General features: G+C 49.8%; 15 protein-coding genes across 15 annotated transcripts; 8 read left to right on the top strand and 7 right to left on the bottom strand.

The window, feature by feature from the left end:
- Nucleotides 1–184: 184 nt before the first annotated feature.
- Nucleotides 185–880, bottom strand: YALI1_B30234g (uncharacterized protein; the record flags this gene model as incomplete). Its single annotated transcript, XM_068282151.1, has 1 exon — nt 185–880. The coding sequence occupies one exon, from the start codon at nt 878–880 to the stop codon at nt 185–187; it is 696 nt and encodes a 231-aa protein (XP_068138252.1).
- Nucleotides 881–1,338: 458 nt separating this feature from the next.
- Nucleotides 1,339–2,409, bottom strand: YALI1_B30218g (uncharacterized protein; the record flags this gene model as incomplete). The annotated part of the gene is made up of 1 exon (XM_501263.1): nt 1,339–2,409. One exon carries the CDS (start codon nt 2,407–2,409, stop codon nt 1,339–1,341), a length of 1,071 nt encoding a protein of 356 aa, XP_501263.1.
- Nucleotides 2,410–2,798: 389 nt separating this feature from the next.
- On the top strand, nt 2,799–4,571 carry YALI1_B30214g (uncharacterized protein; the record flags this gene model as incomplete). Its single annotated transcript, XM_501262.3, has 1 exon — nt 2,799–4,571. The coding sequence occupies one exon, from the start codon at nt 2,799–2,801 to the stop codon at nt 4,569–4,571; it is 1,773 nt and encodes a 590-aa protein (XP_501262.3).
- Nucleotides 4,572–4,855: 284 nt separating this feature from the next.
- Nucleotides 4,856–6,092, bottom strand: YALI1_B30182g (uncharacterized protein; the record flags this gene model as incomplete). The annotated part of the gene is made up of 2 exons (XM_501261.3): nt 4,856–5,569; nt 6,057–6,092. The coding sequence occupies 2 exons, from the start codon at nt 6,090–6,092 to the stop codon at nt 4,856–4,858; spliced, it is 750 nt and encodes a 249-aa protein (XP_501261.3).
- A 36-nt stretch (nt 6,093–6,128) lies between these two features.
- YALI1_B30181g (uncharacterized protein) lies at nt 6,129–7,445 on the top strand (the record flags this gene model as incomplete). The annotated part of the gene is made up of 1 exon (XM_501260.3): nt 6,129–7,445. The coding sequence occupies one exon, from the start codon at nt 6,129–6,131 to the stop codon at nt 7,443–7,445; it is 1,317 nt and encodes a 438-aa protein (XP_501260.1).
- A 191-nt stretch (nt 7,446–7,636) lies between these two features.
- On the bottom strand, nt 7,637–7,920 carry YALI1_B30163g (uncharacterized protein; the record flags this gene model as incomplete). The annotated part of the gene is made up of 2 exons (XM_501259.3): nt 7,637–7,838; nt 7,904–7,920. 2 exons carry the CDS (start codon nt 7,918–7,920, stop codon nt 7,637–7,639), a joined length of 219 nt encoding a protein of 72 aa, XP_501259.1.
- Nucleotides 7,921–8,042: 122 nt separating this feature from the next.
- Nucleotides 8,043–8,720, top strand: YALI1_B30162g (uncharacterized protein; the record flags this gene model as incomplete). The annotated part of the gene is made up of 1 exon (XM_068282150.1): nt 8,043–8,720. The coding sequence occupies one exon, from the start codon at nt 8,043–8,045 to the stop codon at nt 8,718–8,720; it is 678 nt and encodes a 225-aa protein (XP_068138251.1).
- Nucleotides 8,721–9,589: 869 nt separating this feature from the next.
- YALI1_B30146g (uncharacterized protein) lies at nt 9,590–11,659 on the top strand (the record flags this gene model as incomplete). The annotated part of the gene is made up of 1 exon (XM_501257.2): nt 9,590–11,659. One exon carries the CDS (start codon nt 9,590–9,592, stop codon nt 11,657–11,659), a length of 2,070 nt encoding a protein of 689 aa, XP_501257.2.
- A 253-nt stretch (nt 11,660–11,912) lies between these two features.
- YALI1_B30123g (uncharacterized protein) lies at nt 11,913–13,400 on the top strand (the record flags this gene model as incomplete). The annotated part of the gene is made up of 1 exon (XM_068282149.1): nt 11,913–13,400. One exon carries the CDS (start codon nt 11,913–11,915, stop codon nt 13,398–13,400), a length of 1,488 nt encoding a protein of 495 aa, XP_068138250.1.
- Nucleotides 13,401–13,528: 128 nt separating this feature from the next.
- Nucleotides 13,529–15,226, bottom strand: YALI1_B30090g (uncharacterized protein; the record flags this gene model as incomplete). Its single annotated transcript, XM_501255.1, has 1 exon — nt 13,529–15,226. One exon carries the CDS (start codon nt 15,224–15,226, stop codon nt 13,529–13,531), a length of 1,698 nt encoding a protein of 565 aa, XP_501255.1.
- A 1,033-nt stretch (nt 15,227–16,259) lies between these two features.
- Nucleotides 16,260–19,226, top strand: YALI1_B30066g (uncharacterized protein; the record flags this gene model as incomplete). The annotated part of the gene is made up of 2 exons (XM_068282148.1): nt 16,260–17,547; nt 17,608–19,226. 2 exons carry the CDS (start codon nt 16,260–16,262, stop codon nt 19,224–19,226), a joined length of 2,907 nt encoding a protein of 968 aa, XP_068138249.1.
- A 287-nt stretch (nt 19,227–19,513) lies between these two features.
- On the bottom strand, nt 19,514–20,298 carry YALI1_B30039g (uncharacterized protein; the record flags this gene model as incomplete). Its single annotated transcript, XM_501252.1, has 2 exons — nt 19,514–20,224; nt 20,272–20,298. The coding sequence occupies 2 exons, from the start codon at nt 20,296–20,298 to the stop codon at nt 19,514–19,516; spliced, it is 738 nt and encodes a 245-aa protein (XP_501252.1).
- A 384-nt stretch (nt 20,299–20,682) lies between these two features.
- YALI1_B30036g (uncharacterized protein) lies at nt 20,683–21,126 on the top strand (the record flags this gene model as incomplete). The annotated part of the gene is made up of 1 exon (XM_002142987.1): nt 20,683–21,126. One exon carries the CDS (start codon nt 20,683–20,685, stop codon nt 21,124–21,126), a length of 444 nt encoding a protein of 147 aa, XP_002143023.1.
- Nucleotides 21,127–21,822: 696 nt separating this feature from the next.
- YALI1_B30024g (uncharacterized protein) lies at nt 21,823–22,779 on the top strand (the record flags this gene model as incomplete). Its single annotated transcript, XM_501251.1, has 1 exon — nt 21,823–22,779. The coding sequence occupies one exon, from the start codon at nt 21,823–21,825 to the stop codon at nt 22,777–22,779; it is 957 nt and encodes a 318-aa protein (XP_501251.1).
- A 149-nt stretch (nt 22,780–22,928) lies between these two features.
- Nucleotides 22,929–24,764, bottom strand: YALI1_B29995g (uncharacterized protein; the record flags this gene model as incomplete). Its single annotated transcript, XM_501250.1, has 1 exon — nt 22,929–24,764. One exon carries the CDS (start codon nt 24,762–24,764, stop codon nt 22,929–22,931), a length of 1,836 nt encoding a protein of 611 aa, XP_501250.1.
- Between the last annotated feature and the right edge of the window lie 410 nt (nt 24,765–25,174).

The following is a 25,174-nucleotide window of genomic DNA, read 5'->3' as shown; positions in this document are numbered from 1 at the left end:
TTGTCGTCGAAAGGCATTCCGTAGTAGAACACAGCGAGCTGGAGATGTGAGAAAAGCTTTAAAATCGGCCACAGGCAGAAGTGGCTGTATTGGTAGCTACGACTCGTAGTCAGATTCAGGAAAGTAAGTGCGCTGGTGGCGGATGACAGCTGACAGCTGACGGGAGTAGACAGCAAGCACACATCTAATGTATTATGTTATTATAAAATAAAAATAAATGCTTGTATGTACTTGTACTGGAATGTACCGGCGACACGTTGTGGGCTTGTAATGACAGGCGATTGATGTAATTAGGATACTTGCTGTACTGTGTAGTATGTACATACTGTACTCGTACCTGTACCAGTACTTGTCGTGTCTTACAACAGCATTTGCATGTCGAGATGGCCAACAGCTCGATGTAGGGGCTCAACGCAATCGTCGTGCTCTCAATCACACGCCTCTCCTGCACTTTATAGTAGGGGGGCGGGGGCCACTCACTCCGATATCCTTCCACGTCTCCATCTTTAGCGCTTACTAAGCCATCTCTAACCTGTGGGCTGCATGATCTGAAGCCAAAAAAGAGCAATCCCACCACCACAAACACGAAAATGCTTAGAATCGCCCGAGTGTCACACAATGCTGTCAAGATGGCCTCTTCGCGGGGAATCCACTTCTCATCCGATGGATTCATCAAAATGAAGGACCAAAAGCACATCCTCAAGGTTATGAACAGCCCGGAAAACCAATGGTCCACAGATGAACTTCTGTCGCATTCAGACCACTCTTCTGACGAAATCACCTCAGAGACCCTCCAGAAGGTCTCAAAAAAGCTGGCACCCATCTTCAAGAGTGCTGCACTGCCAATGCCTGATTCCGATGAGACCATGTTTTCTCTCATCAAGACTCTCCGAACTCAGGTAAACCTGGTCTCTCATATTCACGACATTGATGTCAGCGGAGTGGCTCCATTGACCTGCCTTACTCCCATCAAGGACTTTACATACGAGCAGCTCACAGCTGAGGACTCTGGAGAGCCTGGTCCCGAGGTTCTATGGGATGCTCTGAGTTGTGCCGAGAAGAAGGACGGCCGATTCTTCGTTGTCAGCCGTGATATTAAGCAGGAGGAGCCCACCCAATGAAATTAACAGTACCGGTACATACAATGGATATACAAGTAGATTAATGCATACAAAACACGCACACACACACACACACACACACACGCACGCGCTTTTCTCATCTAAGACTACATTGTACATACATTCCAGTATGTACTGTAGGTACAGTATGTACTACGATAGTGGAAGGAACAGAGACCTGCTTATCTATATCATGGATCTATAATTTACATAATGTTTAAAAGTTGAAACCGGGGTATCCTCGTCGCTTCATTCGTTCTCGCATCTCGGATCGGAACTGGTTAACTCTCCAGCCAAAGTACAGACCAGACAGGGATCCACCCAAGTGTCCAGCATAATCGTACCGACCCCATCTTCCAACAATACCTCCAACGTTCATGGCGATGGAACCGAGGAAGAACCACCATGCGCCAAAAGGCAGAGGAACGAAGAAGAAACCAATAGTGGCGTCAGGAAAGACGGAACAGAAAACACCAACAACGGAGAAGATGGCTCCCGAGGCACCCAGAGACATAATTGCTCGGCCGAGCAGAGAAGGCACGAGCAGGGAGGTGAAAGAAGAGACAACAACAGAGGTCATGTACATGTGGCAGAACCAGGCAGATCCCATGGTCATAGCAACAGGGATACCAAACTGATAGAGCACAAACATGTTAACGAAGAAATGCCAGAACTCCTGGTGGGAGAAGGCTGATCCAATAAGCTGAGCAGGTCGGAAACCGGGCCCGGTCTTGAGAAGCATGTTCTCGAACATGAATCGGATGATCCAGGGGTTACCGGACTTCCACAGCAAGAAGAAGGCAGCATTGACACCGATGATGGCAGAGATCATCCAGTCAGGCCGCTGCGCAAACACGCCAATGGGTGTATACTTGAACAACAGAGGAAAGGCAAAGTAAGAGACAACAATGGTACCGATAGAGAAGGCCAGAGCTTTGGCCAGAATGTATTTGGTGGGATCACCTCCGGGGTAAATCCATCGGGCACCATCGCCGTAAGCGAAGTTGGTGAAGGGTCGAGCCGTGAAGAGGCCCTTTGTGTTGTATGCAAACGTCTTTGTATCGTTCCTCAGGGCATTGAACTTGCCTCGGGTCTCCTTCAGCATGTCAGCAATGCCACCCCGCTTGCCAAGTCGTTGCATCTGCCGGAACATGGTGTTGATCTGGCCAGGGGTAGGACCGACCACATTCTTGACAATGGGGTTGGAGGTGGAGCCCAGAGTCTGAGTACTCTTCCAGAAACCAGGAGCCAGTCTCCCCAGAACGATGTTGCCTCTGAAGAAGTTCATGGGTATGGTTGCGATAGAAGAGGTGTGGAGGTGGATGTTGCTGCAGACGATGCCTATCAAGTCTACTTGAGAAAAGATACTGCCTTATTAGTGGCGATGAGGGCAGCAAAACCTAATCCACAGATAAGTGATGTACACTTCTTACTGTATAAGTATGTGGCCTTATATAATGAGGAGTATGGCATGGTGAGACATGGTAATATTCATTCTTGCATCCGAAATTACCAAATATATTATATTCACCTGGCACCATTCAACTCCCTGATTACTAAGCAATCCATGCATTGGGCGAAAAAAATGTCCCAGCAGAAATTTATAGAGTTTATGCATTGTAAAAATCCTATCCCAAAAAAATATTCAGAAGTCTGTTACTCTTCACACACACAACAATGGGCCAGATCAAGAAAAAGCATACCGCTGGAGCCGCTCGAAACTTCATCACTCGAACTCAGGCTATCCGAAAGCTACAGGTCTCGCTTGCCGACTTCCGACGGCTCTGTATCTTCAAGGGTATCTACCCTCGAGAGCCCCGAAGCAAGAAGAAGGCCAACAAGGGATCCACAGCTCCCGTCACCTTCTACTACGCCAAGGACATTCAGTACCTTTTGCATGAGCCCGTTCTCGACAAGTTCCGAGAGCACAAGACCTTTGCCAAGAAGCTGACCCGAGCTCTTGGTCGAGGCGATCTTCATGATGCCAAGCGAATCGACGAGAACCGACCTCGATACCATTTGGACCATATCATCAAGGAGCGATACCCCACTTTCATGGACGCTCTGAGAGATATTGACGATGCTCTGTCCATGCTGTTCCTTTTCGCCGCTTTGCCTGCTTCCGACGACGTTTCTGCTCGACTTGTTTCCGAAGCCGAGGCCATTTGCACCCAGTGGATGGCCTTTGTTGCCCGAGAACGACTTGTGCGAAAAGTGTTTGTTTCCATCAAGGGAGTCTACTACTCTGCCAACATTCGAGGAGTCGAGGTCATGTGGCTCGTGCCCTTCCGATTCCCCCAGAACATTCCTGCCGATATTGACTTCCGAGTCATGCTGACATTCCTCGAGTTCTACACCACCCTACTGCATTTCGTTCTCTACAAGCTTTACAATGAGAACGGTCTTGTTTTCCCTCCCATCATCAACTCCACCAAGCTCAGTGGTGTTGGAGGTATCAATGCGTACGTGCTGGAGTCTCGACAGAACGCCGGTGTTGTCCCCCAGATTGAGGGTAACTCCGAGGCAAAGGTCGAGAACGTGTCTGCTGCCGTTCTGTCCAAGGCTGCTAAGGCTGATGCCGGCGAGGAGGAGGAGGTTGAGGAAGAGGAGGAAGTCGAGGACGACGGACTGGACTCCTTCTCCGCCGAGAAGGGTGACGCCCTTGCCCAGCCCACATTCAACTCTACCGCCGGTCAGCTCTTCTCTAACTTCACTATCTTCATTGGTCGAGAGGTTCCCCTTGATATCATTGAGTTCCTGATCATCGCATTTGGAGGAAAGGTCATTTCTGAGTCTGCCATGGACGAACTCATCGACAATGAGGACGAGACCCGAGGTAACGTCATTGATGAGAAGACTCTTAAGCAGAAGTTCAATCTCGCCAGCGTCACTCACCAGATCACAGATCGACCCACTCTTCGAGAGAAAGTCCCTGGTCGAACGTACGTTCAGCCCCAGTGGGTCTTCGACTCCATTAATGAAGGAAAGCTTCTTCCCGTTTCTGAGTACGCCCCTGGAGAGCGTCTCCCTGCCCATCTTTCCCCCTGGGGAGATGCTGGTACTTACGATCCTACCGCTGATGTTTCTGATGCTTCTGATGATGATGAGGATGATGAGGACATTGAGGTTGCTCCTGAAGACTACGACAAGGACGATGAGGAGGAAGAGGCCGAGGCCGAGGCTAAGCAGCACCAGCGAGAGCTTGAGGCTGAGGCTAAGGGCACCAAGGCTGACCCCGCTGCTGCTCCCAAGAAGGCTAAGCGAAAGGCTGATAAGATGACCAAGGCTGAAAAACAGGAAGAGGAGGACAAGAAGCTCAGAATGATCATGATGTCCAACAAGCAGAAGAAGCTGTACAAGAAGATGCAGTACTCCAACGACAAGAAGAGCGACCGAGAGGCCGAGCTCAAGAAGCGACGAAAGCTCAACGAGAAGAAGGAGAAGAGATAAATTGGCACTGGGCCACGGCTTGGAAATAAAATAAAACCATAACTAATTGATTGATAGAATATGATAGTGTGTGGGGTTGTACTTGTACAGTAGTTGTACTGTACCGGTACAATACTAGCACAGGTGTATGTAGGTGTTCATGTTGCTATTTTTGAATATAAATAATAAATGGTTATAGTCTAATTTATTAAGTGTTGTAAGTCTATGTTGGTGAGGAAATGCAAGGCACAGAGTACAGATTACAGTACTCGTAAAAGTACTTGTACTTGTGTAAGTGCATCTGATTATCGAATTCGAGTGTCGAAAGCGTTTCTATCGGGAATCTCGAGATTCATGAGTCCATGCAATTCTGTCTTGACCTTCTCCAGCTCCTTGACGGCCTTGTTGAGAGCCTCAATGTCCGTCAAATGCCCTACATCAATGTACACCTTGACCAGCCACTGTTTCGAAGGGTCCAGCAGCTTGATGTTCTTTGTGGTCTGGTCCAGAATATGAATACGAGTCAGCTGAATCACTGCATTGCCGTACACAAACTGAAAGCCCTTCTGCCAATACTCATATTGGAACTTGTAGGCGAGCGACTGTAAAAATTGAAAAGAGTCACCCTTCTTAACGCTCCATGATGAAATGCTCTGTGATGTGGTCTTTTGTTTTCCTGCCTCGGGCATCTCCATGATCTGAAAGTGCCATTGTCGATTTGCCAGATTATGGATATCCTCCTTGGAATCCTTGCTCTGCACGTAACTGATGATCTTCTCTTTATCTTCGTTCTTGTTATCGTTGGTGACGTGGATTCTGTACTGATCCAGTTGCCCTCCTTGTCCTGGCAGGATTTTAGGGGTGTATTTCTGTGCTGGAGCCCACACCATGGTGTGTTGTAGGATAGTTATGGGGTCCATTCCTGTCAGCGAAGCGAGCGCATGGAGGCATATCTTGAGTTGTGAGTTGCTGATTTTGGCGTAAAGCGATATTTGCTGCATTGTATGAAGATGTGATGGCTAGCTGCTGTTGTCTTGATGAGTTGGATTGGGGTGGTGTTGCACTTTAGGTTGGTGATGTTGGAGTGAAATTGTTTAAAATGGAGGAAAATTATGGAAATTCAAGGAAAGGTTCCGAATAATAATTAGAGCACTAAAACCAAACAAATTAAGCCAGTTATGTTAATAATTACTCTTTATCGATCAAAAAACAAAACATATTAAAAACAACTAGACTCCTACTTGTGGTATTGTACCTGTACTCATGGAAACCGGATTACGTCATCATTAGTCCCCCCTCCCGCCAACGTGATCGAGTGAGTAATGCAAGTCGTTGATACCCTGCAACTCAATTAGTCCCCTTGTTTTAGTATTGTATTAAAGCTGTTGGCGATTTCACCCTGAATGATCCGAGACGGTGCGGATTGTTTGCCGCGCTCTTGATGTACTTGTACAGCCCCCTCGCTAACTTCATATCGGTCATGTCGTTTCCGTCGTATGCACATGCAACTCTAACTGACTTTATAAACACGAGATGGTCCATCATGTCTTCGCACACAGCATAGACACCACTTGAAAAATGACAGCCAAGAGCAAAACGACGGTCATTGACGGCAAAACCCAGCGACTAAACCCCAAGACCACGGACCTCGACTTCTTTGGAATCCCTGGAGCCACCTTTATCACCCTTACGCTGCCGCTTTTCATCTTGTTTCTACAGATCGGATGCACTCCAGAGTCTTGCACAGTGGCTGGTGTGCTGAATATTGACTGGTCAGCGGAGATGACCAAACTAAGAGCCATGCCTCTGTTTGATATCAATGTCTTCGGCGTCTATCTGACCTGGTTCTTCTCCCTGGCAGCATGTGATCTGATCCTGCCTGGCCCCGTGGCTGAAGGGGTGGTTCTGCGAGATGGAAAGACCCGACTCAAGTACAATTTGAATGGAAAGACCGTAATGACCACATTGGCAGTCATTCTGGCTGCTCGATGGGTGCAGACTGGAGGAGCTATGCCCGAACTTGTGTTCTGCTACGACCACTACGTCCAGATTGCCACGTCTGCCATTGTGTGGTCCTTTATTGTTGCCACTTACGTCTACGTGGCCTCTTTTACTCACGACTGCATTCTGTCTGTTGGAGGTAATTCTGGAAACCCCATTTTCGACTGGTTCATTGGCCGAGAGCTTAACCCCCGAATCGGCTCCTTTGACATCAAGTACTTTTGCGAGATGCGGCCTGGTCTGCTTCTGTGGGCTGTGCTCAATCTTGCAATGGCTCACCATGAGTACATCACCAAGGGCTTTGTGTCTCTCCCCATGGCACTTGTTGTTCTGATGGAGATCTATTATGTAGTAGAGGGAAACTGGGAGGAGTATGGAGCCATCCACATGATGGATATCACCACTGATGGATTCGGGTTCATGCTGGCCTTTGGAGATCTTGCTTGGGTCCCCTTTGTGTACACCGTTCAGGCCCGATACCTGTCTACCCGAACGATTGAGTACCCTCTATGGTATGCTGGTATCATTGTGACTCTTTTTGCTACCGGATACTACATTTTCCGAGCCTCAAACAATGAGAAGAATGCGTTCAAGCACGGAGACGCTCCTCACCTGAGGTACATTGAGAACGACAAGGGCAACAAGCTCATCGTCAGTGGCTGGTGGGGTGCAGCTCGACATGTCAATTACCTAGGAGACTGGCTCATTTCTTGGGCCTGGTGTCTTGCCACTGGTTACGAGAGCATCTTCCCTTACTTCTTTGTGGCCTACTTTGGAGTGCTGCTGGTCCATCGAGAGATGCGAGATGACCACAAGTGTGCTCTGAAGTACAAGGAGCTCTGGGTTCAATACAAGAAGGCTGTTCCCAGCGCTATCATCCCAGGCATCTACTAAAATCTGTACAAAGGTGTATAAATAACTATTTAAATTATACTGATCTATTTGTGTGTTTCGTATGGTAGCGGTCTCTGGTACGTAGCATCAGATTGGGATAAATAGAACGTAGATGGATGGATTATATCAATCCAATCAATCAGGTCGCCCGTCTAAACCCACAGTTTTGTCACCTATTTCTTCCCCCTCATTTACTGCTCCTTCTTCTCGTCGACCGGCACATCCTCCAGAAAGGCCACGATGACGTAGCCAATGAGAACAACGTTGGCCACAAAGGCAGCCAGACCGCCGGAAATGAGAGTATTGTCAGTGAACATTTGGGCGGTGAAGAAACAGGTCAACGGTAAGAGGATCATGCATGCTGTGAAGAAGACAAGCTTGTTGAGAACGGATCTGTGTTAGTTGTTGCGACAGCCAAGTAGTCAATGCCACCCAATGCAGTGGTAGCAGATACTCACCTTGGGATGTCGGCCATTTTGTGATGTGTCTGTTGTTTTGCGTGATGTGTGTGTTCTGATGTTCGACGTCCAACTTACTGTATTGTAGCGTGGTGATGTGCGGGAGCCTGCCCTTAGTGAACCTTGATGCCAAAGCTAAATGAAAATGAGACGTGCGTGTCTAACATTGACACCCACACTGAACGCGATAATGAAGCCGAAATTGACGAAGAAGCGAAAAACGGTGCGAAGGAGCGCACTGAACAGACCTCTGGAGACCGATCAACGGCTCCAGGTTGCAACTATTCTCGAAGAAGCAACTTTCCCCATACTGGCAAGAGCTCACAGCGAACCTAAGAAGGTGCGGATATCAGAGGACCTGGGACACTTGCAACGACGTCTTTCGAGACGTCTCGACCGGTTCCCCGTGCCGAAGTCGCTCGGCAATAATTTCGACGCTTCACATCAATACACTCAGATGGAAAAGCTTGAAAACAGCGGAGCCAAGCTGGCACAGCAGATTGAAGCACTGCAGGAAGTGACGCGTCGCCGGACAAACGAGCTGGCCAGAACTATTGAACAGCACCAGAAACTGGCTCAAAAGAGTCTACAATTGGACAACCAGATTGAGGAACGAAGGGGGAACCTCCATGCACTTTTACAAGGCAGTGCGGAGAATGTGGCTGAGGAAAACGCAGCTATCAGCTATCGATACTGTGAGAGAGATATCGATAAGGAAGTGCTGGAGCCATTGGATCAAGATCTTACCAAAATTGTTGATATTTTAGACCATTCGAGAGTCCTAGAAGTGTCTGCGAAGGTGGATGAATTCTTGTGAAGGACTGCGAGTTCCAGTGAACACATCCTTGCCCACCAACGTACTGTAGCTACAGTACAAGTACTCACACAGTACATCCGGTATTTGTAGAGAAATTATTTATTGAATTATTTATTAGAAATGTTATCAAACTAATTGCTATACAATACTACTTCATGCTGCAATGTAGACGAACATACCCGATGAGTGACATCAGACCTACCGATCTGTATGGACTGTACAAATAGTCATGGGCACGTGACTGGTAGTGTGCCAGCCCCAATAATGTAGCCTTCATCTGGTCCATTGGTCTTAGAAACTCGTTCTTTTGAGGTCAATTGGAACCACCTGCCACGCAGAATGTATGCGAGATATATAATGGAATGATATGAACTCTTATGTTGCGTTGGCTGTGTGAAACTCCCGCGTTCCTTATCCCTTGAGAGTGTATACAGTAGACATGATGATAGCTACTGTATTGACAACGGTTGATTAAATTAAGGATCTGTGGGATAGGTAAGGTCAGGGTTCTGGGGTCTTTGTGCTTGCCAAACTAAGAGCGGATTAAGCCTGTATATTCCGTGCAAAAAGGTGTGTGCCCATATTTCTTGCCTAACGCAGGAAAAACTCGTGGACTTGTATCAGAATTGAGACCACATTAGCGGTACTCGTACAGCTACAGTACTGTACGTACAAGTACAGTATGTGCAATACGTATGTAGTCTGTGTCTGTATTTCACACTCCAAAAAGCGACTACTTGTAGATTCGGGCTAGGTTCACGGGAATCGAATAATATGACCTCAGGTGGGTGTTCCCGCTGTGTAGTTGTAATTGAGGGGCCCCCGTTACGGCCCATATATATATTTCGCATAAAATTGAACCTCGTTTCATGTGTGCACTGTTGTGTGTTGCCCCACTGCATGCGTCACATCAACATCACGTACGTAGTACAGTAAATAGTCCCAGCGAGGGGGGCGCATTTGAGTTTCCAATCTTCCACATCACCACTCTAAGGAAGCATCGGCGTGTGCAGCCATACGAGATGGCAGAGATCAAGAAGAACCAAAGCGGAAGCCGCCAGCGCAAGTCCGTGGGAGGGGACCGCTCTGACCGCTCCGATCGCTTGGACCGGTCCGACCGAGACCGGGGCGATAAGAAGACGGCCAACAAGTGGAAGCGACCTGAGCCCAGCCCCACTCACGCTCGCCACATGCACGACCGACTGCTGTTTTTGCTAGCCAAGTCCGTGGGTGAACACGTTACCGTTACCACCGCCTCCGGCGACTCTATCCACGGCTTGCTGGAGGGAGCCTGCACTGAGGGCGACTTGGGAGTCAGCATGCGGTTTGCTGACTCGGGGGCCAAGCAGCTGGTTTTCCAGCCCGAAGACATTGTCGACGTGGCTGTGGCTCTATCCGCGCCCTTACAGGTCGACCAGCGCAAGTTCCGAACCGACACAGACATCAGTGGCCGGCGGGCAGTGGCTGAGCGAGAATTGGAGCGATGGACTCCGGATGCCGACTCCGCCACCTCTGCTCTGACACTCGAGGAATCGGGCACGGGCTCCTGGGACCAGTTTGCAGTCAACGCCGACCGATTTGGAGTGCCCTCCACCTACGATGAACACCTCTACACCACCCGTATCAACACGGAAGGTCCCGACTACCAGGCCAAGATGCGACGGGCCCAGCGATTGGCAGACGAGATTGAGGGCCAGACTGGAGGAAACGCGCATCAGCGAGAGGAGCGAGGAGACACGGTGGATGACTCGGGCATGGACGAGGAAGACAAGTACTCGGGAGTGGACCGAACTAAGACCTATGTTCCTCCTTCTCAGCGAGCCGAGCTGCCCCATGACCCGGCCATCATTTCTGCCGGAGGACTCAGGAAGCCAAACCCCACATCTTCCCAGCCGGACATCATGTCGAGACTGGAGCAGAAACTGGTGGACTCGGCTGCAGTGCCCAAGCGCAACCGAATCCCCGGACTGCCTCTCAACGACCCCTCTGCAACAGCCGCTCCCTCGGCCTCCAAGAAACCCGGATTCGAGAAGGAGCTGGCGTCCCGATACCAAAAGTTCATTGACTTAGAGCGAAACCGAATGGTGTCGCAGAAGGAGGCTGCCAAAACTCACCATGATACCGCCCGGCTCAACGACCTGCGCAAGTTCTCACAGGATTACAAGATCAATACCCCTGTTCCCGAGGACTTGCGTCCCATCCTGGCCAAGGACAAGTCTCGAGACGTTTCCGAGACCACTTCCCCCGAGGCGGCCAATGCACATCTGGACCGAGTGGCTTCGCCCATGTTCGACTCACTGTCCTCCAAGCTCTCGTCCATCCAGATGAGCCGGGAGGCCGACAAGAGCTCCGAAAAGTCGTCTTCACCAGCTGCCGCTGACAAGAATGGTGGAACAGCTGCTGACAACAAGCCTGAACCCGTGGCTAAGTCGTCGCCATCAAAACCCAAGTTCAAGATGAACTTCAAGGCGCCCGAATTCAAGCCCTTCACTCCCAAGGACACCAACGCCCAGCTGGCGACAGCAGCCGCTCCCGAGCCCAGCTCTCCAGCTTTCTTTTCTTCTACGCCAAAGACGGACCGGGCGCCTCTCAGCACCTTGTTCAACCCCTTCAAGAAACCCAAGGCCGAAAACACCCCCTTCCCTCGAGCATTTGAGACCCACCCGACCTGGCACACCGTGGAAGCGGCAGCAGACTCCTCTGTTCTTTTCCCTCCCTTAGAGCAACTGACCATGCAGCGCCCCTTCCTTCACAACGCCATGTCTCCCCAGCGGGGCGGAGCCGTGATGATGCCGTTCTACCAGATGCCTCAGGGAGTACCGCCCATGATGTATCAGTATGGCCCCCAATTTGTGCAGCAACCTTTTGGACCTCCTGGTTACCGAGTTCCCATGCCTCCTGGACAGCCCCCTCAGGGCTACATGCGATACCAGGGTTAGTATGTAGTGAAATAAAGAAAAATGAGTCGATATATGATTACACAAAACTAGTGGTATTTGAATGCTGAACAGAATAGCAGGCTCTGTATGCCCAGAATTTCTTCCAGAAATGCTTCCACTGTGTTTATATGCTCCCCTTGTTCGCCTTCAGTGTGTACAAGTAGGCTTGAGAAGCGTGCATGCTAGATGCGTCCACCAACCTACTGTACTTACATTTCTTCATATGAAGTGAAAGCTACACATACACACCACTATGAATTGGGAAAAGGGTCCCGTCTGTGGCATCGACAATTGTCCCTCGGACTTGTGGCGGTCGGCTGCTGGTCGTACCTTCTGCAGATACGGTCATCAGCGCCAAGACGAGTATGAATACGACAATCAAGACGAAGGAGACCTGGGTGGAGGACGAAAGGTGACTATAGGTTCGGTGAGTGCCATGAAAGATGGAGAGAAGGAGGAGCAACGATGGTTTGGTTCACGGGTCTATGCGCTTCGTGCACAAATCTTCCAGGAGGTGCTTCGCTTTTACACACACTGGGCCATGCAGAAATTCGATTTGGATACCGACTTCGAGGAGGTGGTGAAGGAACTGTGGAGTGTCTTGATCAAGTATACCGACTTCGGACGATCGTCTTACGACCTGGAGGGTGGAGTGCATTCCGAGCCATGCGATACAGGTACAAGCACTCCACTGCTACTCTCTCAGAAAATGGCCATTGAAATCATGTATTTGGCTCTCGTTCAAGTCGGCTATCCTATTTCATTCATTAAGATACTGGGATGGATCATGTCGGGGGAACTGCCATATGATGATGTGGGTGCAAGGTTCACTTCAAAAGAAGCACGTCTGCATATGTCGGGCTCGCGTTCCTGGTGTGCCTGGAAGAAACCACCATCCAGCCAAAGTTTCGGGCGCGGAGTTCTTGCATGTGCTAAGGCACTGGCAAGGGAAGGCGTCATAATCTCACAGCCAAAGATAATCCCAATCATGCACACCGTGGAGGTTCTGATGCTTCCGTTGGGCATCATAGATCGAACCATATGCCTTGCAAAGGGATGTGATATTGATGAGTACTGCGACATGTCGACATCCGGAGGGTTTAGTAGTTTTATGGAAACTGCGAGTTTTGTAATAACCGCGGCCAGAATCGCCTATTACAAGTCGTGGCAGAGTTACGACGAGGATATCAAATCTCCATACTGGAAGCTTTGGTCGGAATTGGCTGAGATCTACTTTCAAGACCCCCTCTACACTGACGAAGTGGACATCCCGGCTTGGACTGACGAAAGATACAACGAGTTTCTTGACATATATCACCGGTCACTCATGATGAATATTGAACGCGAGCCTATTCCTGTTCAATGGAAGCGTGTCAACGACATGTTCCCTCTTCATACCCCATCGGAAGAGCCCCTGGTGACTCCCACGGACCTTGCGACGATTTTGAACGAACAAGTAGTTCCGTTACCAGGGCCAGCGCCAAAAGAAATAGAATCTTTTAAGACGACCCATAAAGAACTCTTTCTCCAGGGACCTCCTTTATACATGGCTGTCTTAGAAAGTGCAGCCAAGGCACACAATATGTCAATGCGCTTGGTTCTCAAAGCAGTTCGGGAGACTGAATCTATGGCTTGGAACAATCTACGACAGAAATTGAACAAGAAGAGGAGGAAAGAGAGGATGGCCACCCGACTACAGGAGTGTCAGAAGCTAGAGAATGAGAAAAAATCATTTACCTAGCATTGCATTGCCACGACCTGTTAAAAGACAAGATGACCCACAGATAGCGATGTGATATTGCAGCAATTTCAATTTATTCTTATTTAACGTCTTACAGTGTGCATATAGATAATTTTGTGCGTCTAGAACTATTGGTTGAGGTACTGCTCGTATCCAATGGTCTCGAGCTTGTCGGCCTTGGCAAGAACCTCCTTCTCCATGTTCTTGATGTACTCGGCCAGTCGAATGTGTAGGGTGGCGTCGTAAGCAGCCAGAATTCGGATGGCCAGCAGAGCAGCATTGGTGGAGTTGTTGACACCCATGGTGGCCACGGGGATGCCTCGAGGCATCTGCACAATGGAGTAGAGAGAGTCAACTCCGTCCAGAGAGGAGCCCTTAACGGGGACACCGATGACTGGCAGAGTGGTTTCCGAGGCAACCATTCCGGGAAGGTGAGCGGCTCCTCCAGCTCCGGCAATGACAGCCTTGACACCTCGGCTGGCAACCTCAGCGGCAAATTTAGCCATTCGGTGGGCGGTTCGGTGGGCAGACACAATGGTCAGTTCGAAGGGAATGTCAAATTTCCGCAGGATGTCGGCTCCGGCAGACATGACCTTAAGATCGGAGTCCGAGCCCATAATGATAGACACGAGGGGGGTCTTAGAGGTTCCTGCTACACCCTCGACAGTCTTTGGTGCCTCCTCGATGTCCTCTCCAGATATTTTGGCCAGCCGTCGCTCGCATTCGTCCATGCTGCTAGCAACAATGTTGATGTGTCCCATCTTTCGCTCGGGTCTCGTGGTCTTGCCGTAGAGATGGATGGTGGACCCAGGTACGGAAAGTGACCGCTTGCAGTACTCAAGCTCGCTGTCGGGCTTGTCACCTCCTAGAATGTTCAGCATAATGGCATGAGTGTCTGCTGTTCGCATCTGGGCCATCTCGGGGAAAAGAGGCAGACCAAGAATGGCTCGGACATGGGCCTCAAACTGCGAGGTGGAGCAGGCATCTGTTGTGTAATGACCGGAGTTGTGGGGTCGAGGAGCAATCTCATTGAGAACAATCGTGCCGTTTTCGAGCAGGAACATCTCGACACCAAAGATACCAGCGCCAGTGAAGGACTTAATGGCGTTCTCGGCAACGAGCTGAGCCTCGTACAGGGTGGAAGGAGAAACGTCTCGAGCGGGGGCGTAGACAGTATGGCAGATGTTGTTTTTCTGAACAGTCTCGACGGTGGGGTAAGCAACAGTGGTTCCGTCGGTAGATCGGACAACCATAACAGCGAGCTCCTTGACGAAGGGACACCATTTCTCTACGTACAAAGGTCGGTCGGAGAGGAACTCAAGAGCTTCCTTGACATTCTCTGGACCCTTAAGAACGAAGTTGCCTCTACCATCGTAAGCAAGAGTCTTGGCCTTGACAACACAAGGATAGCCGACCTTTTCAGCAGCAACGACAAGGGCAGCCTCAGTAGACTCGGTGACCTCGTAGGATTCGGCAACGGGAATGCCGTGGGAGATCAGGTGCTCCTTCTGTCGGTACTTGTCCTGGATAATTCGGATGGTCTCAGGAGAAGGGTGAACCTCGACACCAGTCTTCTGGAGATCGGCCAGAGTGTCGGCGTTCACATGCTCAATTTCAACGGTTATGACGTCGCACTTGGAGGCAAGCTTAGCAATGTCGGCAGGGTCCTTGAAGGAGCCATCGACATGCTCTCCAGCATGAATCTGTTTGGCGGGAGAGTTGGGGGCGTCTAGAATGACAGTCTTGACGTTGAGTCGATGGGCAGCCTCCACGACCATTCGGCCCAGCTGACCTCCTCCAAGAATACCAATTGTTTTCGAGTCCATTGCTGAAGGGATTGGGGATTGTGAGGGTGGTTTCTGTGAAACTAGACTACGCTTGACTCATGTTCTGCATGCAAGATTTTATATTAATAAAGTTGGCAGGGATCTGAGTCAGGGTCAGAGGAAGAGGTGATAGAGGATGGTGGGAAAATATAAAAGGATAAAGATGAGGTTGTAGTATCTTTGTCATCTTGGATTTTTTGTGGTATAATTCATATCAGGTGACATACTATACCTACCCCACAGTATGTAGCTTATCGTTCTGTGGAGAATCTCACTACTCGTACAGTAATGCAGCATTGTGAAAGCAAGCTCAGTAATGTGTGCGAAGTTCCGATCCTGAAATTACAGGCACTTGAACACTAACTATAGAGGACTGAGGTGATAAGGACAATAGCAAGATGGCAAAAGCGAATAACGTCTTGTGCACATAATGTCAGCGTAGACCATGCCTGAAAGACACCAATGCCCCGAGCATACCACTCACTTCTTTCAAGCAGGCAAATGCACTTGAAATCAGACACAGGTCCCAGGCGTCGGTTCTCGAAAGCTGCAGACGGGGACAAGTTGGCCAGAAGTGATGTGAAGAAGTAAAGTGGAATGTACCTGTACTGTACAGAGACTGCTATGGCATCAGTCGACTTGACGTATATAAGCTGCCTTAGTATACTCACGTACCTTCTGTATCTACTTTATGTCACATATTCATGGGGTCTCCACTTCAGTGTGCAATTTCCAGTGACCAAAGATGTGTTTTTGGATGTGAATGGACAGAGAAGACTAAAAAAAAAACTGCAGAACAAATCAGTCACAACCACTCTGATGTTTTTTTTTATTAATTTTTTTTCTAATTTATGTTTTTATCTATTTATTTTTCAACCACCACTCGCTATCAATCTCTCATTTCTGGTGACAGTTTCAATATGAAGCTTAGTCATTCTGCCAACTCAAAAAGTCCCAAAACACCTTTCTGCATGTTCGTTGTCATGACATTATAAACTTCGTGATACAAAACAACCCCTACACACTTACAGCCATGTCGGCACCAGTGGAGTTTGCAGCGTTCGAGCACGCGAAAGAAAACATTGAGCCGACACGCGAAGGCCGTTCCGCAGCGTCGCTCGCAGCTGTGTTCGGCAACAACTCCTCGGACGCAGAACCTGAGCGACAAGAGTTCGAGCAGCGCATCAAGGACTCGGACCTGGACGACGACCCGCTTCAAATCTGGCTGGATTACATTAACTGGACCAAGGACCGGTATCCGCAAGGTGCAACGTCTCAATCTAATCTTGTGCCTCTTTTGGAGCGGGCCACGGCCAAGTTTGTCAATGTACCTCACTACAAGAACGACGTTCGATATGTGCGAACGTGGATGACCTATGTCAAGTATGCAGACACACCTCGAGAAGTCTTTACCCATCTCGCATCCCTTGGTATCGGCTCTCAGCTCGCTCTCTATTACGAAGACTACGCCAGTTGGCTAGAAACCAACGGCTACAAAAACAAAGCTAATGAAGTCTATCAGGCTGGCCTTGACAACAATGCACACCCCGTGGAACGACTACAACGCAGATACCACCAGTTTTGTGAGCGGTGCGCCGCCAACCCTCCTGACCCAAGCGAATCAACATCCCCAGCATTCCCAACAGTGAGACCTGCTCTATCGTCGAAGTTTGGAGGAGCCCTCGCTTCTGGGGGAGCAGGGGGAGCAACAGAACCAGCTACTGCGGCCCCACGCAAAAAGAAGCTGTCTGTGTTTGTCGACGAAGAAATTCCCGACACTAGTGCTTCATCTGGACCTGGTTACCTCGGAACTAACGCTGTCAGACGTAAGGAAAATGTCATGCAGGCTACCCCGTGGGCCGGAGAAACCATGCCATCGTCCTCAGCGCTCAAGCCTGCACACCCTAAGCTTACCGTATTCAGAGAGGTGCAGGTGCCCAAGTCTGATAAAAAGAACGAGCGCATCTCCATCGACATGGACCTGCTCTATGATGGAGGTATCGAGTTCTGTCTCGAGGAAGTGTACGCAAAGTCGCGTGGTTTGTACGGGAAAAAATACAACGCACGACCGGCCACCCCCAAGGCCAAGACGACCACAATCATGGTCAAGGATTCTTCCCCCACTGGTCCTCGGCCAGCAACACCCACAATGACCCTCCACACCAAGGGCGCCATGGATGACATTTACGACATGTTCAACCAGCCGCTTGGGGGTCAGAAGCACGACACCAAGCAACAAAATGATGATGACAATGACGACGACGACGACGACGACGACGACATTAAAGACGACAGCGACTTAGACAATGAGTCTGATCAAGGTATGCATTCTTCTTATTGAAACAGCACGTATGTACGCAATTCAAATACTTACTAATTAGACCAGATATGGGAGCGTGAGATCACCTCTGACTTTACAGAAAGCCTCAAGCGAAAAGTGCCCAGCGAACCTCAGGCTGAATTCATCCGACATGTGGCGAAACGATACGACGTGACAGAGAGCCCCCGACCCTACTCCGGCAAAACACCCTATCGCTACGACAAGAACAGTACGCCATACAGTGAGTCACCTGCATATGAGGTGCCTAAATATGCCGCCTCCGTCGTTTCGCCACAAAGAACGCCAGCCAGTGCATCGCTCACAGACTCTGTGAGACGTCGCAAGCGCCTTGAGAGAGCTGCAGAAACGAGTCCGGCAGCACGTACGCCTTCCCGCGACCAGCAGAACCGCCTGAACGTGAAACAGCAGCAGATGATGCACCAAAAGTACCAGCACCAGATTCAGCAGCAGAGGATGCAGCAACAAAACCGAGTGCGACAGCTACAGCAATCTCCTGGTAGTGCTGGTGCTGCAAAGCGCACTGCCCCAGGTACAGACAAGCGGGCCATTGTTATCCAACAGCAGCGGTTCAAGCTTGCAGCGCCCCCACCTCCGTTCAAAACTCTGCAACAGCCGACATACAACCCGCTCGACAAGCGATTGCGGGCACTACTAACACAGACAGCTCTGGGACGAGTCGAAAATGCTCAGTCTCTGTACCAGAGCAGACAGACGGGTCTTGGAATTCCGGCCAAGGTTTCTCCTCGTAATGCTGTTTTCCTGGAGCTCGAGCCGTATGGCACGCTCAAGGTGAACAAGAAGTTAGGAGAGGGAGGATTTGCAAGCGTCTACCTGGCTGAGGAGGTGAATAACGGAAAGAAGAACCAGGCTCTGGCGCTCAAGGTGGAAAAACCAGCTTCGATCTGGGAGTTTTATATCCTCTTCAAGTTGCGTGGGAACATGGGAATTGGCCCGCTTCAGACCCCGCCGCTGAGGATTCATTCCGCTCATTTATTCAAGGATGAGTCTGTCTTGGTGATGGATCGTTTCAAGGGTACAATTCTAGATGCTGTCAACAAAATGTCAGGCCAGATTGGTGAGGGTATTGCTCTCATGTGGACCCTGGATCTACTCATATCTGTGGAGTCCATGCACCATAACGGCATCTTACACTGTGATATCAAGCCTGACAATATCATGGTGGACAACTCGGAGGGTCGTCAAGCTATCATCATCGACTATGGACGTTCTTTGGACATGAGCATGTTCCACGATAATGTGGCCTTTGTGGCAGATTGGGATACGGACAATCAGGACTGTTACGAGATGCGCAAGCGCCAGAGATGGACCTACCAGACGGACTTTTACGGGGTAGCTGCGTGTATTTTTACCATGCTCCACGGGTCCTTCATCGAGACCACTTTTAGGGATGGCCGTCACCAGTTTGCCCGAGGCTGGAAAAGATACTGGCAGCAGGACATTTGGCTGCCCTTGGTGGACTTTCTGTTGAATCCTAACAAGGTCTGTAGCATTCCGACAGGTGAGTTCAACTGGCCTCGTGACTGCGAGAAGACAAAGAAGCAGCTCGAGGCTCACAGGCGGGCCATTGAGGCCTACCTCGATGCCAACCCCAAGGTTGTGAGTGATCCCCTGCGGTCTATTCGAGAGGTGCTAAAATGATGGCACTCACACCACAAAAACAAAAGCCGCGAATGGCAAAAGCCGCAAGGCAGATACATTAGATTGTATATAGTATTTATTGCATTGTAAATTATGATCACAAGAGCACTTGTTTTGGGGCTATGTACAATGGGTGTTGTATGTCAGACCACATCCTCAACCCAACGGAACCTTAAAACGGATTTTCTATCAAGGCGGATAAATTTACCCCAAACAAACGAGATATGTGACCACAAATAGAAGAGTGCTATCCAATTGAGCAAAAATGAAGAGTTCTATTCACCTCACTAAATCTGAGCCTCCTTATTGTTCTGGGTAAGCTCAACAATGTGGTCCAACCCCTCGTAGGCAGGAACCTCCAGATCGTATTTATCAGCAATGTGCTTGGACACAAACCGGCCGCCCAGGAAATGCCGGGTTGAAGGTAGCAGGTGTCTAGATGCGCCCTTGGGTGCGGTGAGCGATACCAGAGACGAGGGTTGGAAGGCATTGTCGTCCTCTGGTCCTCGATCCACGTCCCAGGAGGATGGGATGTCCACACTGGTGGTTGGGGTCTTAGTTTCCTTAAGCAGCTCAATCACCTTGGGGAACGGTTCCCGGATCGGGGGCTTGAAGGAGAAACCGAAAAGCGAGTCGATAACGTGAGCCGATGAGTCGAAAGTAGATTTATTCACGTCGTCCAGAAATTTGATGTCCAGGTTGTGCAGTTGGGTCACCAGCCCGTTGAACAGAGGCCGATCAGTTCGCTTAGGGTAATAAATGACCGGTTTGGCGCCCAAGTGACATAGATGTCGAGCAGCCACAAGACCGTCGCCACCGTTGTTTCCAGGACCAACCAAAACCAGAACCTGTTTGCCCTGCGCTAGCGACTTGTCGTATTTGTAAACCGCCTGAGCTACGCTTAACCCAGCAAGTTCCATCAGTTGGTCAATTGAGAAGCCTCCAGAGGGGGCCATGAGCTCAGCGTCGAGCGCTGCTGCTTTGGATGATGTAAGGCACTGCGTTAGCCAGTTCCAACCCCCGAAAAAATCGTGTTTTTACTCACCTTCATGATTCTTGCAACTCGGAGCATGGTTGAATGCGAGAAAGAGTTGCTGCACAGCTGATGTTAAGCTAATTATTCAGCACCAACGCACATTATAGTAGGGGGTGTAAACCAATTACAAAAAATCAAACCACCCCCAGAGAGATACTAATGGGTCCATAACGCTTGCTCCTGCATATTCCCGAGCCATATAATGCTGTAAATCGCGCCCCCGATTGTGCAAGATTATGCACAAGCTCACATGGTTTATGCCGCAACTTTATGCGGCTTGGAATTAGCTACGTACCGGCGTCCGGAATAAGATAGTATACCATAAAAGTGGTGGCCGTTGGCGTCCCTCTTTCCCCTCCCGTACCAGCATATTGGTGTCTTTAAATCTTCACCAACTACATCAACCATCCAGCATACAACATGTCCCTATTTGGCAGACCCACGGATCCTTTTCAGCAAGCCCTCAACGTCCAATCCTGCCATAACACTGCGCTACGACAGTACCGAATGGCAGTCAGATCTTCCAATGTGCGCACACGACAGCGCGCTCTGAGGAGCCACCACATTTATCTCAAACAGCTGCTGGACAATGAAGCGGGATACGAAACGGATTTGTTCAAATCTCTCAAGCACATCGAGGAGGTTGTCCGCAAATGGTCGGTCCTATACAAGGCTGGAGACCGCAAGGGCGCGCAGAAGGCTGTGGAGCCCATCTACCTGGAATTTCGCGATACCTGCCACACAAGAGAGTTTGAAAAATTGAGTGAGTCTGAGCAGGACGAGCTACTTTTAGACATTTGTCTGGCGTACAATCGGCTCAACGGCTCCATCCAAGACTCTACAGCTCTGCGCGGCCAGCTGTAGACATGCATCCATGCGTCTCGTTAGGTCGATAATCATCGTCTAAGGGTCCTAACGACGGAGACTGTTGTGCACATGACTCATCGGGACGGATTTAATCAAACTCTAAGTGCATGGTCGGAAGGAATATCGGATATTTGATATGGTTACGAGCGCGCATAGTGACTTGGCTGACCACCAGTTATGTGGTAACTGGTGGTTGTTTTTTTTGTCGGGGAGTCAATTCTGAACGTTCTTTATAATCTGAGGTATTTTTGCATTTACAATATATACTGTAGCTACTGTACTACAAGTAGTATAGTCAATGAAATTCATATCAGTGGGAGACGGGGCTGTTATAGTGCGCGTGTTTCACCGTTGAGGACTTTCTTTTTATATTCCACTAATGGCCCCGATAAGAGTCTTTTTTAATGGTGAGACAAGGAAAAGCAACGCCCGTTACTGTTTATTCACTCCTCGGCATTCCGAAAACCTTCTCACTCTTCTCTCACTCTCTACATGGAGGATTTAGACGCCGCGTATCTGCCGTGCTTAGGATACTCCCAGTACAATCGTGGCTTGCCCAGCCGTTGTGAGTGATAATGCCGAGCTAACGCACGTGCAGTTACCGTTACCCTAACCCAAGCCGAGGGGGTAGAAAGTGTGGAGGTCCTATCAGGTGGCCCCTTTCTCTTTCGAAGTCCAAAAATCACAATTAAAATGCCAATCCCCCACGGAGTCTACACCCCCGTTGTTACTTTTTTCCAGGACAAAGCTGCCGGCTACGCGCTTGATCTCGACACCCAGGCCAAACACGCCAACTTCCTGGCTGATAGTGGACTGACCGGTGTTGTCCTATTGGGCTCCACCGGAGAGGCTGTTAACCTCACTCAGAAGGAGCGAGTGTCTCTCGTGCGCTCCACCACCAAGGCCGTTCGAGACGCTGGCCACAAGGACTTCACCATTGTCGTTGGAGTGGCCCAACAGAACTGGAGCGAGGCCATTGACGAGGTCAACTTGCAGGCCGAGGCTGGAGCCCAGTATGCGATGGTGTTGGCGCCCAACTACTTTGCCGGCACTCAATTGACACAGGAGGGTATCATCGAGTGGTACACCGCCGTCGCCGATGCTGCCAAGATCCCCATCATTCTCTACTACTACCCCGGTGTCTCCAACAACCTCAAGATCGACCACTCCACCTTCAACACTCTGGCCCAGCACAAGAACGTTGTTGGTACCAAGTTGTCCCACTCAGAGTGCTCTTGGCACGGATTGCTGGCCCTGGACCCCGAGAACGTTAAGAACGACTTCTCTGTGCTCACCGGCCTCGGCCAGATGCTGCTGCCTTGTATGACTGTTGGTGTCATTGGAGCCATTGATGCCGTCTCTGGTGCCTTCCCCAAGACCCTCAAGCGACTCTACGACTTGTCTGTGCTCGTTCGAGATGGAAAGGGAACCCCCGAAATTGTCAAGGAGGCTGCCCACGTTCAGTACGTTGTGTCCTGGGCTGCTGAGATTGTTGACGTCTTTGGACCTCTCGGTACCAAGGAGCTGACCCGACGAGCGACTGGATTCGGCCGTGAGAATGGTTCTCGACCTCCCATGAGCGGCAAGGTCGACTGGACCGACTGGGAGAAGGTGTACAAGGATATTTCCGATCTCGAGAAGTCTCTGTAAGTGTAAATACAATACATATGTTTTGAATAATCTATATCCATAACTCTGCAAAATGTAACCAGTTATGTAAATACTGAATACTGTACATACTTGTACATACTGAAGTCATACAATCATAATTCATCTAAATGCAGTTAGCTAGGCCAAGACTAATTGTCGCCAGTAGTAATGTTGCCCAAGTCACACCAGCCATTGACAGGCAAACAGGACAGATACTTGCACCAGTGGCAATCGCCTCCACCGTTCTGGAAATCTCGAGATAACAGGCCAAAGAAGACTCCCACCAATGCAAGACATGCAAGACGCACTAAGAACCAAATGTACCATCGCCGAGGTCGCGACTTGAACTGCTCGATATCTCGGTCAAGTTGGTCTCTGCTCTTGGGAAAGACCGCAAGCAGATGATTCTTGTCGTCTTCCTCTTGCTGAATCAGCTGTCTTCGTCTCAACCGAGCTTGTTCCTCAGAACTCATGCCTTGGTTGAAAAGAGAAGTGCCTTCGTCAACAACCTTTAGAGGGGACCGCAGAATGGCGATGCCCAAAAGCACGCCAACAATGAAGCCTCCGATATGGGAGAAGTTATCAAGACCAGGCAGCAAACCCAAGACAAACGAAACCACAATCTCGATGATGTGAATAATCAGAATCCGCACAGGGTTCCTGAAAATGGACCAGTTGAACAGAAGATCCAAAAGGTCAATGGCAATGATGCCGAAAAGTGAACCAGATGCTCCAGTGGACGCGATACCGTCGGGAGTATAGTTTCCTCCAAACAGGAACCCACCAATACCGCATGCAAAGTAAATAAAAAAGTATCTGATAATACCAATTTGCTTCTCGATATCGGCTCCTAGAGTCATCTGCAGAAGCATGTTGAAACCGATATGGATGATTCCAGCATGCATGAAAATGGGGGTGATGAACCGCCACCACTGGCCCCCTGAGGTGATGGAGCCGCCGTCAGAGCCAGGGGTCTGCTTCATTCCCATGCCACAAAGCTCCTCTAGTGTACATTTGTCAGTTTCAAGCGTTGTGGAGTTGGGGCAGGGAAATAACAATGTGGGGTCATCTGTGACACCCTTGATATACATCATGCAGGGAGTGAACCGGGCCCCCATGTTGATGAGCACATAGTTGGAGGGACCAATCATGGGGTTAAAAGAGGGTTGAGTCTGGATGGGAATTCCAGTTAGGACTCCCATTTTGATGATCTCGGCCACAAACACTGCAATGTGAACCGTCGTCATGAACCACGTGAAGTACGGATGATTCTGTGTCTGCCTTGACTCGTATCTTCGTGCTCTGTGTCGTCGTTGTTTTCTCTTTTGTCGCGCTTCCTCCTCTGACGGTGTTCGTCGCTTTCTTCGTCGTCTTCTGCCATCTTCTCGTCCTCGTTCCTCGTCGTCAGGCATCTCTATCTCAAATTGTTCCATGACGAAATGGTCCTTTGGTGGTGGCGCGGGAGTCACTCCGCGATATGCTGAATAGTTGGTGCCGTATATTCGGCTGTTGCGCGGGTTGGCGACATCTAGCGGGTCAGGCAGAGGCTTGTTGGAGTTCATGCTCATTCGCGATGTCTGCGTGTGTGTTCTCATCAGCCGGGTCGTCTCGACATCTTCGTACCAATTTGAGGTCTGCGAAGATGCCTTGTAGTGTCCGTTGAAAGAGTCTCCATAGGAAGCCAGAGAATTACCATCTTGACTAGTTCGAAGGTTGGAGTCGCCATACTCCTGAGACTCGCCGGGTAGTGGTGGAAGGTCGCCCTTATCTGGATGGATCTGGTGATGTGCGCCCGAAAATCCTCCTGCCGAGTAAAATCCTTGATCCTGCGACTGTCCTGGTGCTCCTGGAAGAGGTTTGGTGTACTGGTACTCGTACCGGGACGACCGTCTGCCTTGGCTTCGCGTGGAGCCACTCCTGTGTAGAGAGTCCGAGTTGTCGTACTCGCCGACCTCAAACGGGTTGTCGTACGGAGGAGCACTCATTTGGGCGTGTGGCTCTCTCGGTGTCGCGTATAATGTGTTGTGTGTTGTGAGTTGAGATAGGAGTTCGAGAGTCAGGTGCAGAGGGCTGCTGGTGGCCCTGGTAACGGACAACTCTAATGCTGGGAAGGAGGTAGGGGGAGAAGGGCTTCTGCTACTGTAGGCTTTGAAAGGCTGTTAGTCCAAGAAAGTACTGTCTATACAGTAGTCTGTGGTCTGAAACAACCAGTCTGGGGTGTCATAACTTCACAACCTTGGTGGGCCAATCTAACCGGGTATGTCACTTCGAAAACGGTTCGTGGAATGTGTTCTATACGAGCTGCATGCTTCCTGTGGTCTGTCACACACAAGAGAGTAATCCGAACTTTCATAAGAGTAAAGCCGAGCCGTTGGATCAGGTGATAGAGTTACTT

This window comes from Yarrowia lipolytica, chromosome 1B (assembly GCF_001761485.1).
Source record: "Yarrowia lipolytica chromosome 1B, complete sequence".
Lineage (NCBI taxonomy): Eukaryota > Fungi > Ascomycota > Dipodascomycetes > Dipodascales > Yarrowia > Yarrowia lipolytica.
Note: the sequence above shows the minus strand (reverse complement) of the source record. Positions and strands in the feature narration are given on the sequence as shown.